This window comes from Anoplophora glabripennis, unplaced genomic scaffold (assembly GCF_000390285.2).
Source record: "Anoplophora glabripennis isolate ALB-LARVAE unplaced genomic scaffold, Agla_2.0 scaffold162, whole genome shotgun sequence".
NCBI classification, from domain to species: domain Eukaryota; kingdom Metazoa; phylum Arthropoda; class Insecta; order Coleoptera; family Cerambycidae; genus Anoplophora; species Anoplophora glabripennis.
The window spans coordinates 418,902-435,686 of record NW_019416272.1 but is presented as its reverse complement, the minus strand read 5'-3'; the positions used below and the strand labels follow the sequence as shown (position 1 = coordinate 435,686).

Sequence of the window (16,785 nt, the reverse complement as noted above, 5' to 3'; positions counted from 1 at the left end):
AGAGTTTTAAAGATATTGACTCGAAATTTGATGGTTGTATTTTATTTAGAAATATTGACAGCAACCTACTAGATAATGTATCAATAGAAATTAGTGCATCCTACGAAAAAAATTGAAGAGACCAAGTGCATTCAGAATCGATGACGGATTTCTAAAAAAATATCAAAACAGTAAAAAGGCTGTGGCGTACCATTTTTTCATTAAAAAAGTTTATGCCATTCTCGCACGCACGATACTGGTGCATGTAGAAATATTCGAATCACCCCAAAAAATGTACATTCATCCCTCCAAAGCGTTTTTCAAATTTTTAGTTTATATCTAATAGTCCACGGGCCCACGTACAAAGAAAAAATTGATTACCAGCAAGCTGTAACTTTGCGTGCAGCTTAAGTTTGACGAGTCGCCCAAGATTTGACTACGAGGAAAATTCAACAGTGGTAAGTTTTCCCGTGATTTTCAGGAAAACATGTCAATCTGGCATAAACATGGAATGTTATGACCAGCACTTTTTTTTTTAAGTTTAAATAAAAGATATATTTTTTAAACCCCCCAAAAAATTTGTCCGACAAAAATGGTATTTTGAGTTTGTCCCCCACCCCAAATATGTCGATTTGGTGACATTATGGTTGGTGACAACCAGCAAGCTGATTTTTCTGGGAGGATTTGGTAATAAGATTTGAAATGAAAGTATTCTTGAGAAATTTTCGCAGTTCGACGCCCCGAAGATGTCGACTTAACGACAACATGGTTGGTGATAACCAGCAATCTGGTTTTGATTTTTTTCTCTAATAATTGAAATGTATAACACAATAATATACTTGTTCGCCAAAAAAATTGGAAAATTGGCCTTAAAAATGGGAAAAATAACTATTTTTGCGGTACCTAATGTTCATTCCGCTACAAAATAATTAATTTTTTAATGAAAAAATAAGAAAATTATCTTGTTAATAGGAGCAACAGAAATTTAAATTCATGAATAATTATATCTAACTAATTGAATTAATCTCCATCAAAATGATTTCTTTGTTCAAAAAACTTATATGTACATTTTATTTTATAAACTATTGTAACTATTTTATAAAAAATGGTAACTGTATAGGTACATAAATTTTTGCTTGTGATTTTGTAAATTAAAATTTGCAATCTTGTTTTGACAAACAGTTTACACATAGTTTTGTTCTTGAAAAACCAATTAAACAAATTTTAAACCAATTTTAAAACTATTATACAATTATCAACGCGTTTATTAAAAGATTGTCTTGTTGTAAAGTATAATTCCTTAACGCGAAATGACTTTGCAGCATTTAAAACCTGCTGCCAAAGTTCTTAACAGGTGTTTATAGTTTCTCCATAACTGATTTCATGTAACCCCAAAAACGGAAGTCTCGGCATTCCATCTCACATTTATGTACATACAATTTAAATTAAGATGTAATTTTAGGTATGAATAATACTTATTGGACAGTAGCATACAAATGACAGCAATAAGACAAGTGGAATATGTCAATTATTTGATTTTCGTCCAAACTTAAGAAACTTCACCGCTAAATTAATAATAGGTAGGTACTTCATTGTAATTTAATTCAACGGCATTGGAAGTTTCAAAGCTAAATATCTCGAAAACGGTGCGAGACAGCTAGTTTTATAAAGTGTAGCTTTTTTCTGTAAAAAAGTTGGAAAGTAGGAATTTGATACCAAAGATGAGATACCTTAAAGTATAAAAAAGTTATGTCGTTTTTAACACATTCAATCTACTGCAGCTAGCGCCCTCTATGAACTTTAACCAAAGTGTGAACACATTTCAATTCCCCTACTTAAAGAACTCTAAGAATGTCTTTGACTATCAACTTTTGGACTAAGGTAAGTTCGGTTATATCGAAATATTTTTGCTTCGAGAATCTACCCATGAATTTTGACCTATTAGCTCGGGACCACCCTGTATACAATTTTTTTGTAATTGTATAAAAAAATAAATTTAAATTAGTCATATTTATTTTGAAATTTGAGAAATTTAAACAAAATTTTTTTTATTCATAAATTTTTTTTATTAAATATAAATTTTTCTTCTACATCATGCATAAGTATTGAAACCGCAAAATTTTATAGTTTAATTTTGTCGGACAAGCAAAAAAAACCGATAATTTTGTCGGACAATTAAATTCTCAGATTAATATTGCATTTTTTTAAATAATGACGCTTTTGTCCGACAGCTGGTTATCACCAACCATGTTGTCGTTAAGTCGACATCTTCGGGGCGTCGGACTGCAAAAACATCTCAAGGGTTTTGTTGGACAATAAAATACTTTCATTTCAAATCTTATTACCAAACCCTCCCAGAAAAATCAGCTTGCTGGTTGTCACCAACCTTAATGTCACTAAATCGACATATTTGGGGTGGGGGACAAACTCAAAATACCAAAATTTTTGTCGGACAAATTTTTTTTGGGGGGGGGGGTTTAAAAAATATATCTTTCATTTAAACTTAAAAAAAAAGTGCTGGTCATAACATTCCATGTTTATACCAGATTGACATGTTTCCCTGAAAGTCACGGGAAAACTTACCACTGTTGAATTTTCCTCGTAGTCAAATCTTGGGAGACTCGTCAAACTTAAGCTGCACGCAAAGTTACAGCTTGCTGGTAATCATTTTTTTCTTTGTATGTGGGCCCGTGGACTATAATCTTTTTGAAATAATTAATAAATCTGTATCTCGGAAACAAAGCATATTTGGACCTACGCTTATATGAACTTTTTTCACAAAATAAATTCGGCAACCACCCCCTAAAATATTTTGCACTTATTTCCAAACACCTTGTATAATTGAATTACTGTGAAAAGTAGAAGCATATTGCATATTGGTATGTCTCAAGCTAAATTATTTAGTGAACTGCAACAAAAATTGAGAATTCGTAAATTATATGTCACTGATTAATCCGTTTTAGTAATTTGTGCAAAAATTAGTAGGTAGGTCTCAAAATTATACAGGTGAAAACTTTTCTTTGAATCGCAGGTCATAGTAAAAATCAAATGATCACCTGAAACAGGGTGAAATTTCTCCTACTTTTCGTAATTTAAAACTTATTGAATTCAAGTTTCATGATAAATTTTGCTACTTTTACTAAATATATCATACATGCCATTATATTAAATTGGTACGTAGGATAATGGAATATCAAATAAATAAATGCACTCTGCGGTAGAAAATTCAGTCTTTATTCTACGTGTTTATCATAAATAAGTAGAAATAATTTCAATAAAAAAAGTACAAAAATTAAGCACTATGTTACTCATGAAATAGAACAGAATATTATTTGCTACACACACATGAAATTTAAAAACCATCTCTTAAGAAACTACAGCTACCATCTGTAATTCCTCAAAAGACAGACAAAAAATTTCAGACTTAACCTACATACTTAATATAAATACTAAACAATTACTTATTATTTTACGAAAGTAAAAAGTTCAAAGAAAACTCTACAGACTAGTTAACGACACTCTAGCGTGTTTCAAATAATATTAGATTCCATTAAAATCATACTCATAGCCGTTGACAAAGTCTTGGATCATGTCTCAAGATATAAAAAATGAGCAATTTAATAATATGGTCTGTTACTGCAGCAGTTGGGGACTGATTTGGAACTATCAGAGATATTTGTCTAGTATATCCGACAGTTGCAGACTGCTGCAGGAACAAACCTATAGTTTTACGATGTTTACATATAAATAATTCTTATAAAACTCTTTAAAAGTAATCAGGGTGTTTTCACTTTTTACTTTTTTACTTCCTTATATCTTTGGCCATGATGCATCTTTGTTTTGCCTCGCAGTTTCAGACTCTAATAAAATAAACAATAAAAAACTGGTGGTGGAATACGAGTGACAGAAAAAAAAAACACAATTAACAGTTGAAATCATCTCCAGCAGCTTCTTCTTCGGCTTCGTACTCGTCGTCAGCAGTGGCCTCCTGGTATTGTTGGTATTCGGACACCAAGTCGTTCATGTTTGATTCAGCCTCAGTGAACTCCATTTCATCCATACCCTCGCCGGTGTACCAGTGCAAGAAAGCCTTACGCCTGAACATGGCCGCGAATTGTTCCGAAATCCGTTTGAAGAGTTCTTGAATGGCGGTGGTGTTTCCAATAAACGTGGACGACATTTTCAGACCTACCGGTGGGATGTCGCACACAGCTGTTTTTACGTTGTTGGGGATCCACTCGACGAAATAGCTGCTGTTCTTGTTCTGGACGGCCAGCATCTGTTCATCCACTTCTTTCATGGACATTCTGCCTGTATAATGGAAAACAGATCTAGTCAGACATCATGTCAAATTATGATATGTCAATGATATTAACGAAGCAATCAATAATTATGGAATATCAACAATATGCTCTAAATGTAGGTACATATGAACACTGAAGAAATCATAGACTGTACAAGTACGTAAATATATTGTGCACCCATTTTTATATTTATCTATATAAGCAAAAGGAATAATAGACATATAGATAAATACAAAATATAGGTATACAAGGAAACCATACCACTTGCTTTTAGTCCTTTTGCCTACACAAATTCAAGTAATAGGTATAATATTAATAAGCAAATATGTCTAATATAATGAAATTTACAAGTAACAACAAAGTGAGGGTAACAGGAAAAATATATTATTATATTATTATACTCCTGGTTTGTAGTTTAACCTTCATCATTCATGCTTCAAGTTGTGTGAAAACAATTGCAGAATTAAGAATAACTTAAAAAAGTCAATATATCTACATTCTATGAAGTTTAGTAGAAAAGTAGTTGAAAAATAAATGCCAAAAGTTCTGATAAAATTGCATTCATATTATTAATAATTGATACTGATATAATTTTATATTATAGATTAAATATATTGATTTGCTTTTTTAAAATTACAGAACAAAACATCGATTTCTATATTATTTTGTTTTTACTTTCAAATAAAACAATGAGAAATTAAATTTATTATAAAAAAAGTGACTTCTGGCTATGCGATCTATGAAATAACATCAGTACGACATTTTCTGTTGTATGTGTCTTGTTGTAGATATAATCATAACATTCATAACTTTTTGCAATATAGTCCAGTCACTGAAGGCGAAAATAAGGTAAAAGCTCCCAAATTTTTCGGATAGCATGGATTTTCCTGAAAATTTGCATACAAGCTCATCGAACTTGTCTAGATGTGTGCTTTTTTCTATTTGGGGATAAAAACTACCCTTGTACGAAAAAAATGCGAAAATCGCAAATTTACGTACTTTAAAGATTCAATTCATGTTCAAATATGTGGGATAAAGTTCCTTTCGTGTTTTTTAATATAATTTATGAAATTTAATTACTTTTCAACCCTTAAAAATCCTAAAAATTACCCTTCCATGGCCAAAAAAATTGAAAAAAAGAAGTTTTTAACAGTTTAAAATATTCTTTTGGTGTACTCACAATGTGCATTTCTTTTGTTATTCATCTCATTCAAAGTTGCAACCCTTAAAAACCATCCCTTATAATAAAATAAACAAAAAAATTATTGAAAGCCTGAGATGTTTTAATGGTATGCATATGTTGAATTATAAACTTTTTATTGGTTTTCAAATGATCTATGATATATTGCAACTTTTCAGCCACCCAAAAAACCTGTATGGAAGACCTACCCCTCATAAAAAAAAATTATGAAAGCACTGCATTGCATGTAGCGCATGCACTTTATCTAAGTAATGCTGCCAACCTGTGCGTATATAGAATTTCTCGCTTAGTGCCAACCTAAATTCGAGGCCTCGGCCAATTTCCGAATGTACACATACATACATGCAGTGACTATAATTCTTTTTATAGTGACTGATACATGTGAATTCGGATACGTGTGTGTATGTATATTATTAAAATACTTACTCAATTCAGTTCACAAGTGCTAAGTGCTCCAAAATACACAAAGATGATGATAATTTATCCGCACCGAAAATTTTACCAAAAAAATGCGATTATTTTTTTTTACCTTAACTTTTGTAATTTTAAAGTTATACATTTTCGCAAAAAAAACATTTGGTAGGAAATTTAAAGCACTTTAAGTTCTGTGATTTGCAGTTTTTTTGAGCTCTTCGTTTTTTAGATTTATAAGATAAAAGGGCTCAGGAAAGGCAGTCTTGGAGTTTAGTTCTGAGCTTCTAACGTTCACAACTCAGTCAAATTTTGCCCTACAAAAATTTTTAAAAAAGCAAATTGTTCAGCAAGAAAAGCCTACAATTTCTTATTCTATAACTTTGATAGTTTTTGAAATAATTTGAAAAAGGCGCTTTTTTAAAAAATTGAAAAATTTTATTCAAAACTAAATGAAATATTTTTTTAAATTTAGTCTTCTAAAATTCCCAGAATTTACTGTTAATACATAAAGTAAATTTCAGAAGAAATACGATTAATTTTTTTTCCGTCAAGTCAATTTTAATTTTTTCTCAAAAATCAAGACATTCATTTTATTTTGATTGCAACTTCATTAGTTTTCATGCTAACGACTTTTACCACCACTCAATTTAAAGGTCTTTTCAAGAACTTTAATACCTAAGTGTTATATAAGTTTTCCTCATTTTCACTATGATCATTTTTTTGATAAAACTTGTAGTTTTTGAGATAATCGCGAAAAATAGCCCAAAAATGGGGTAAAAACGAACATGTTTAGGTACAAATAACTCAAAAAGTATCGACTGAACAAAAAATTATTATAGAACATTTTTTGCTTAGAATTTGTTCCTCTATCGAATCGTTTTTAATAAAAAAAAAATCCCACCCCCCAGAAGGGGTGGCATCCACCCCTAGGGTAAAAGCACACATCGGCACTATGTAACTTTTGTTTCTTGGGCTATTTCCTAGCTACAGTTCAAATTTCACGTCAATCCATTCCATCCGAAAAATTGGTAGCCAAAATGCTATGTGATTCATTACAAATTGTAGACATTGATATGTACATACATAGACGCCGAAATATCAGGGTTCTTCAGCTCCAGAACGATTTTATTTTGAAGGTATCAAAATGAAAGGAGCATCTTTATTTATACAAAATGTAGGATGTAACACAGATAATATACGTAACTTTTGCCCCGGAATACGTAGAAAGAATTATTTTCCATTATTTTTTATTGTTGTAAAAATTTTTCAGTTACAAATAAATTAATTTTAAATATAATATCCAAAAACTATAAGCAAAAAGTAAGGAGGCATTCTACTCATAAATGTAACAGTAATATCGATCGTTTTTAAAAAAAAAAGTTTTTCTGTTTATGTATGCGAAAGTAAGATATTCCTGAAGCCACTTAGTCAAACTGTTTTCTATCCCATATTATTCTTTCATTCGTTTTTTAAGACGAAAATGAAAGTCTCATTTCAGTGTCAAAGTGTATCTGGTTACAAAATACGGTTTTTCATTAATATTTGTCTTAACTTTTTATCAGTTGGGCATTTTTTTGGGGTAAAAATTGCCTTTATTAAGTTCATAAACATAATTTTTTTATGTACATTTTATATTTTAAAAAAGTAACTTGATATTATAAAAAATATTACCTACATAAGATCCTCCTGTGCCAAGTAAAAACAAATTTAATTAGTTAAAATTTTAAACGATTTAAAGATAAAACAACATTATATTTATTGCTGTTATAACCTTTAAAATCTTCCAAATCACTGAATTACATTGCTTAATTTTTAAAAATTGCAAGATTTAAAAGCAGTAATAACAATAATTGTGCTGTTTTTTTCTCAGAAACGATTATAATCGACTTGAAACTAGAAAACCTTTTATATTTTTTATGATCTTTAATGTAAATTTAATTCCTTGATGAATTATGATCAATTTTCTTATCAATAAACATCACTTAAACCCTTAGTGCTTCAATTTCTCAATGCAGTTTATTATCAGTATTAATTATTGTACGTAATACGAAAAAATACCGTTTGACTGAAAAAAAAACATATGGCATAACATTAACTCGAAAAGATAACTTAGAGAACCCTTAGTGCTTCAAATTCTCAATACAGTTTATTATCAGTATTAATTGTACGTAATTAATACAAAACAATATCGTTTGACTGAAAAAATAAACATATGGCATAACATTAATTCAAAAAGATAACTTTGAGAACCCTTAGTGCTTCAAATTCTCAATACAGTTTATTATCAGTATTAATTGTACGTAATACGAAACAATATCGTTTGACTGAAAAAAAACCATATGGCATAACATTAATTCAAAAAGTTAACTTTGAGAACTCTTACCATTATTTTTATGATTAAAGTTGCACCTTATTTTTTTTTGCTTAGAGTTTTTGAACATCCTGTATTTTACTGTTATTTACGATTGCGCCCACAGCATATTAGAAGTTCAGGGGCCTAAGGATATGTATATTATTTTGATGGACATAGTTCAGTATAGTTCAGTATACAATTGGTTTGTTAAAAATCTCTTACTCTTTTTAAATGAAATCTTATGCAGAACTTGAAAGCTTTGTAGCTCGAAAAAGACCTTCCAGACAACCTATGCAAATTTCAATATTAACAAAGCCAGCGGTTTGTAAGTATTAATTACATTTTTTTTATTTAAAATATACTCAAATTTCATAAAACTTGTATATTAACTTTCTAAGTTTAAGATGAAAGATAGGTACAACTGTGACCATCTCAGGTGTCAGTCAAACATATCTATCAGATATGTTACTTGCTTCGTATTAGGAGTGTACATTTCCTTTTATTTTTACAATCTAAAAAATGAATTGTCAGTTTGTATTATGAGGCTGGCCATCCGCTATAACCATATATGGCATGAACATGGCCATAATTTGTTAATTTATATGAACATAGTTGTACTTTCACATCGGATAATTGATTTCTAAAATTTTTATTTACTGGGGTTATTCAAGCGCAAACGCCAGTATTTATAAGTTAACTGCAACTTTGTCTGACTTTGTGAGATGCAGAGTCATCATGCGAGAATGATAGACTCGACTTTACCTTTTTTGTTTTTGAAGATATAATAAAAATAAAAAATCTTTTATTCTGTAATTTTTCAAGAGGAATAAATTTTTTATTAAAAAAAAACATTAAGCATCGGATTCTAGAGATATAGACATCAACCCTGTGCATTCTTACCTATCTACTCTATCTATTTTTTTATCAATGATTCGCATATTTTAATATGTCATTCCAAACAAATGCGCCTAACGATCCCCCGAGAACAAAAATTTTAAATTTTAAAAACGTTTTTTAAATGAGGTTTGATGTGAACCCAGCAATATTAAAATATTGCCAAAGACACGTGATTTTCTAATAATTTTTCTCAGATTTCGGTCCACAAAAATGTTACATTAGCCTTTGATCAGAGAAATAAAATGTATTGTCTTCTATAATATAGTTCTTGTGCTATAACTTTTAACAAATTGCTCAAATATAAAATTATTAAAACAAGAAAAGTACAAGCATGTTATAGCTCTAGTTAATATAAATAAGGCTATAACCTCGCCATTTTGAAAGTAATCTTCTAAACATATTCAGATATTGGAAGCTAAGATTCCTACAAAACAAGCTCCTTATATTTCTTAGAGGAGAAAAATGATTTTTTCCAAATTTCTGTCAGAGCATTTTTCTTTGGCAATTTTAATAGATGTAAGGCTTTCTAAACCCAAATCTAAATTGATAAATTTCAGTTATCTCTCATCTAAACTTAGTTTTGATAACCAGCCGTCCAAAGAAAGTTGATATTGCTTTGTTCGGAAGGAAATAAAACCCTTGATATACTTCTATACGCTTACACTATACCCATGAGAAATATGTTGCATTATATAAAATGGCTTAAAACATGTTATAAATGTGAATTTAGGTCTATTTTTTGATTTCAGGTTTATTTATAACGTTTTAAAGGTATTGTCTTGAAACATGCAGTCTTAATTTTAGCCGAAAAACTAGGATTCTTCTAACGTAGCCTATTTAGTTAGTTTTTATTATCCTTTTTCTTTTAAAACCGATTGCTTTTATATTCTCAGAAACAACCATTTTTGTTCCAATACCATAACAAAGCTTAATGTAGTTCCCAGTTGCGAAAATAATTGTAATATAATATACAGGATTATCTAAAAACGAATGTAAAAAATTAGGGTGTTAGAGCATTTAAAAGAATATTTTTTTCCTAAGGACTATGGTCCTATTGTCTGAGACCAAAGCTCGCTAGTTACTACCTCTTCAAGTGATATTTTGTGGCATAACTTTTTGAGGTTAGGTTTTCTACAGTGTGTTTGAAACACCGCACATAATACATTAGTAGGTATATAACATTTTCAATTTTAGATTTTTCTTTTACAAAAAATAATGTATTGCATTAAAATTTGGTACATGTAAGTTTTTGAGGGTGCTAAGTACATCACGGATGTTAGCTGTTGATCCTCTGTTAGAGGTCGCTAGTTACTGCGTCTCCCAGTGACATTTTATAAATATCTTTTTTGAGGTTAGGTTACATGCTTACAAATGCCTAAAATGACTAAAAATACAATTTAATACAATGTTTATTGTATTTATCTCCATTTGAGTAAAGAACCATTTTTGATTTGTGTTAACACGCTTCTAATAATGTTAAACGTCAAACTTGTTTGTTTTCAAAGCCTTCTCAATCAGAAAACATATATCGTTGGAATTTTGAAAATTTATATTTTCCGCAAATTTACACAAAAAATAATAATTAAAGTATAAGTATATATTTTTCAAGTGCATTTTTAGTCCTCTTTCCGTTTTTGAAATAAAGTAAATAAAGTTCCATATTAAAAAACACAAGTTGTGGTCATATCACAAAAACTAAAAATATTATCACATTTATTTTTATGCCATCGAACGTATCTAAAAAAAGTGCTTGTAGAATGTTCAAACCGTTTTAAAATGTATTGATAAGAGGGAGACGAGAAGAGGGGGCCAGTCGGTTTAGCCAAAAATCGAAAAACGCCCTGTAGCTCTAAAAAGGTAACAGATAAAGAGATGTGATTTGCGCTATTGTTATTTTCTGATGCCGATGAATGTATAACACCTTATAGAACAAAAAGATTTGCTCTCCTGATTTTCGGCTTTAGCGTCATTATTGTATATACAGGGTCGGAAAGTCCCCATGGTTCATCCGGCAGATCCACTTCTTATTTGTGGAAGGGCGAAATGGGCGGTGACTATTAGACGCCTTCATTATAGCCATCTTTCTCTATCGCACGGATTTCTATGACTTACTTTATCGCTCTCACGTAACGGCCGATGAACCATGGGGACTTTCCGACCCTGTATATTGAACTATAGTTTTCGAAAGTTTTATCACTTTTTGTTTGTAATTGACATTTTTACAGCAACTCTAAAAAATTGACGTTTTATACCGTTTTTTCAATCTCACGGCTTTGTTATTACAAATTTCGTGATCGGACCACCGCCATTTTGTAGCTATTTTTATTACGAACAAAATCATGTCCTAAGCATTTTTTTCATACAAAGTCATTCCGCTGAGTTATTTAAAAAAAAACTACTAAAACAAATTTTTCACTATTAAATTGTTAATAACTTTTTTTCCTGATAAAATACTTTGTTAGCCTGTTATTAGACTCATCATTTAAAGTAGGCCTTTGTAGTTATTTCCGGGTTATTAAGATTTGACACAGGCCGAACCTCTACCAACTGGACTATTTCATAATAATACTGAATTTTACCTCTAAATACAGCAGCAACGGTGAGATACCGTCCATGCCTGGGGTCACACGCGGCCATCATATTCTTCGAGTCGAACATTTGCTGGGTGAGCTCGGGAACAGTCAACGCCCTGTATTGCTGGTTACCCCTCGACGTCAGCGGCGCAAATCCGGGCATGAAGAAGTGCAGGCGGGGGAAGGGAACCATATTCACCGCCAACTTGCGAAGGTCAGCGTTCAACTGCCCTGGAAACCTGAGACAAGTCGTCACCCCGGACATTGTAAGGGACACTAGATGATTCAGATCGCCGTAGCTGGGGTTGGGCACTTTGAGGGTCCTGAAGCATATGTCGTACAGGGCTTCGTTGTCTATACAATACGTCTCGTCGGTGTTCTCCACCAACTGGTGTACGGATAGGGTTGCGTTGTAGGGCTCCACCACGGTATCCGACACCTTAGGGCTAGGCATGACCGAGTAAGTGTTCATTATCCTGTCCGGGTACTCCTCGCGGATCTTCGAGATGAGGAGGGTACCCATTCCAGATCCGGTACCTCCGCCAAGGGAGTGGGTTAACTGGAAGCCCTGCAGGCAGTCGCAGTTCTCTGCTTCTTTGCGTACCACGTCCAGCACAGCGTCCACTAGCTCTGCGCCTTCCGTGTAGTGGCCCTTAGCCCAGTTGTTGCCAGCGCCTGATTGGCCGAAGACGAAGTTGTCGGGGCGGAAGAGTTTTCCGTAGATTCCTGAACGTACTGCGTCCATGGTGCCGGGCTCCAGATCCAGGAGGATGGCTCTGGGTACGTATTTGCCTCCGTTGGTACTCGAGGCCACTGCAATTGAAAACGAGTTTTTAGTTACTTGATTCAATGGCGCTTCTAATAAAAAACTATTAAGTGCACTCATCTTTCGTATGAGTTTAGTCTACTTAAAATTTATGTGTTTCTAATTATAAAAATACAAAGTGAACATTAAATGGATATGCGTATTTTAACTGTGGATATAATTCGCTCTGAAAATTATACCAGTAAAAGTAATTTTTCAAAATTACAAATATTCATAAATATATTTTTTTAATCCGTCTGGAGATGTATTGACCAAAAATGTAAACTCAACGTTTCTTTTGAGAACTTGCACTCTCCGAAAAAATAAAAATCAAAATCACAATCAGCAGTGTTAAAATTACAAGACCGTTCTATGAATTAAAAGTAAATTGAATCCGCGTATTTTCCAAAAATAGATTCGTAAAAAAATTGTAGCAGGTATACGATTTGCAATTTTGGGGATGTTATGGTTTCCAAATATGTGCATTCTATGAGCTTGTTTAAAAATAAATAAGTATTCCATTTGAGTAATTTTTCTAGCACAAGTTAAATAACTCGATATTTCAATTCAGAAAATTTAGAAAAGCATGTAGTAATATGTTTTCAATTAGTCTATTAATCTATATGATCCTGTAATCTTGTCTAACCTTTGTATAGTAAGTGTTTTTTAACATATATTCTTAGATCCTTAGACCAGCGAATCTGTTTTAAGATGGATGTGAGAGGGGCCAAGCAAATTTTTTTTGGATTACCTTCAGTACAACTCGCATAATAAAAGTGTAGATCCCTAGATTTGGGCGAGGTCCGGAACATTTTCAAAATTGCAAAAATGTTTAAAAAATAATCAAGTTTTTTGGAAAATTTTTTAAAAATATTTTAATGGCTCCAAGGGCATTCTAATTTTGGTAAAAAAAACTTTAGAGTATAATAAAACAACACGGCAAATTTCATTAAAATCGGTTCGATAGTTTTCGCAAAATATATATATTTTTTTATTTTAAAAAATAAGATTACATTTATCAATTTGTAATTTAGTTTTTTTCAAAAATTATAATTCTAAAGTACTATTTTTTCTTAATTTTATCTGTATTTAACAAAAAAATTAATTTCCAAATAAAAAATTTTGTTTTTAATTTGTTTAAACAAAAATTATTTAAATAATTGTAATAATGATAACTAAATCCATTCATATTCAGTGTTGAAATATATACGTAAACAAATTTTTTCATTGAAAAAATGCAATAGCATAGGGTAAAATATACAGTATATTTAATGCATAAATAATAAACTTTTTTCAAAATTTTTTTCAAAAAATTATTTTGCGAAAACTATCGAATCGATTTTAATGAAATTTGGTGTGTTGTTTTATTATACTCCAAAGTTTTTTTTACCAAAATTAGAATGCCCTAGGAGCAACTAAAATATTTTTAAAAAATTATCCAAAATACTTGATTATTTTGCCTTTTTTAATTATTGCTATTTTGCAACATCGGTAATAAATTAAACATTTTTAACTTACATTATATTATGCAAAATTCAATTTTAAAACTTTTTTTCCTCTTCAATATTTTTCCAAAATGCATGATATAAGTAAAAAACTCAGATAAAATGGGTATTTTTAAAATTTTTTAAACATTTTTGCAATTTTGAAAATGTTCCGGACCTCGCCCAAATGTAGGGATCTACACTTTTATCATGTGAGTTGTACTGAAGATATTCCAGCAAAAATTAGCTTCTCTTACATCCAAAAAGTGGGATATTTGGACAGATCCGCCCTGGTCTATCTATATTTAGCGCTACTATTTAGTATTCACAATTGTGTTATGACATATTTTGTTTGAACATATTTATTAGTAAACTGAATCCGGTTCTGTTAAGAGATTAGTATTCCCGAACTCTGTGCTTTATGACCATTGTTTCTCGGATGGGAGAGGCCACACAACGCTGACGGACTGATGTACTTGTTCCGATTTGTTATTTTCATGGACGGTGTTTTTCTTTTAAGTTTAAATTTAATTTTAAGCCTTTAAGTTTAAATAAGATGTGTATTCAGCTACTTGATGTACATATTGATTGTTCTGCTTTTAAGTTTGCTATCAATTTCATAGCCATCCTCGCAAGAAATTATATAATTTTAATAACTTATCACAAAAACCGCCCATAACAGAAAAATTATAAGAGATAGGTATAGGGAAGGGTAATATGAATAGATAGAGAGTAAAATTCTACAACAGATTTTGATTGGGTGTTCCATTTAGAAAAAAAACAAGTTTTCGCTGTTCGAAGTTAAGCAAATTCGCCAATAAATTTTCACTATCCTATGTAAAATTAAGCAGTTTTTAAAGTAACTCTAATAAATGATAGCCATCCCCCTATCTCCCTCCCAAATACCAATATTTCAGCTTGCCCTACGAAAAAAATAGTCATTATTGAATTAGGCTATCGAAAAACACCTTTTTTTGAAAGAACTGAAATATCTCGAAGACCATTAGAGATAGATATAAGGAAGCTTAATAAAAGTCCCCCTAAAATTACGCATAGAATCCAAATATGCACAAATATACAGAGTGTTTAAAATAAGCAAGCAGACGGCGACTTCCGGTATAACCGGAAGTGCTGCAACAATGGCATGGACAAATATTGATTAGGTAGGTATCTATTTTGTACCTACTTAAAAACATTGTTTGACTTCAATAGATAGGGTGTTTAGGAAGGTTTTGGATTTTATTTGAATTAGTTTAATACCTTTAAAACGAAACGAAAAATATGAGAGCTAATGATAAAATATATGAGATTATTTGTTAAGTGAAAATATCTCGACAGATACAACCCTTGAGTAATCCTTTTGTTGCAAGGATTTAACTGAATTTTTTCTCACAAATGGCAAAATACACAACTAAGCAAGAGAAAACGCCTCCATAAGGTGTTATTGTTTGAAAGAGGACAGCATAAACCTAAAACTTTTACAGTAAAGGAAGAGTTCTATTTTGATTTTATACTTTCTTGTTCCAATTCAAAACGTACAAATAACCCAGCCCAGATCTATCCGATGACATAATATTTGTAGTATTAGTTCTCTTCCAATATCAATGATTTATTGCTGGTGACTGACGAGTATGATAGAGTACCCGCTTAGAGTTATAAAAAAAATCTACTTCAAACAATTCCCCTTGAAATGTGATTATCAAATAATCCCATACAAATAGTTATTAATTATTAGTCGTGTGAAAACACCAGCTGTAGCGAAGCGAGGGGTTTTAGCCATAATTGCAGGTATTTACGTAAAAAACCGCAAGAAAAATATTTCAAATGCAGGCGTCGTCGTGGTGGCCCCCAAACTAAGACAGGAAACCGTACCAAAACGGTGACTCAGATCCACAATTATTGAAGTCACTGTTTAGGTCGTTACACTTACTTATAATATAATATCAACCCAAGAGCGAGAACTAGAAGTTAATTGGAGTGGAAAAATATATTTTACGATTAATTATTGTCCATTTAATAAAAAAATACAGCTCTGAAGAGAAATACTGATAGAGTTCCGTGACTTTGTGGTTCTGATCAGAATAAATATCGGTTAGGAATTCTACAGAGGTTTCGATGGATGAGGTCACTTCCCATTGTTTCTGTGTCTGCAATCTCTTATTAGTTGATAAGTATTAAAAATTAACAAGAAAAGAGATAAATGAGAGGCTTTTACTACGTCTTTATGTATAAATGCAGATCCCTTTTTAATGCGACGGAGATAAGAAATGTTATTTCGCCATTATTAGCTTCATATGAATTAAATAAAACTTGTAGAACATTCATTTTAAAAAACATTAAAAAATTAAAGCCTTTTTAGAACATAAATATAACTAAATTTGAATGGAGATACCTGTTTTGAGAAAATTTTATTTTATTATATTAAAGTTATTTATTTGTGGCACTGCTATAGTTTTTTCTTCATTTATTTGGGTATCTTGCCACCTACGAAAAAAAAAAATAAAAATAAAATTAATTTTTGGCTCAAAGATTTCGTTAATTTTTTTATGATTTCTTTTCACAGAAGGAAAAGTACCCAAAAAAATGCATTTTACTGTTGCTTCATCAATCGACTTTAAAAAAATGTTGGTAAGTATTATATGTTTCGATGGCCAGCTAGAATCTCGAAGCGGTAATTTTAATTTTAAAATAAAAATAATTCCAAATTTTTTAGAAAATATTCGAATGCAGATTTTTGTATTGATTTTTTAATAATTTTTTGGATTTTGAAAAAAT

At 31.1% G+C, this 16,785-nt stretch overlaps 1 protein-coding gene across 1 annotated transcript in view; it reads right to left on the bottom strand.

The window, feature by feature from the left end:
• Positions 1 to 3,192: 3,192 nt before the first annotated feature.
• LOC108908672 (tubulin beta chain) overlaps positions 3,193 to 16,785 on the bottom strand; it is a 41,656-nt gene continuing 28,063 nt past the window's right edge. Inside the window, exons 3-4 of the mRNA XM_018712784.1 lie at positions 11,728 to 12,534; positions 3,193 to 4,290 (exon numbers count right to left, since the gene is read on the bottom strand). Of these exons, the coding sequence (XP_018568300.1) occupies positions 3,902 to 4,290; positions 11,728 to 12,534 (1,196 nt within the window). The 3' untranslated portion in view covers positions 3,193 to 3,901. The remainder of the gene's footprint in view (positions 4,291 to 11,727; positions 12,535 to 16,785) is intronic.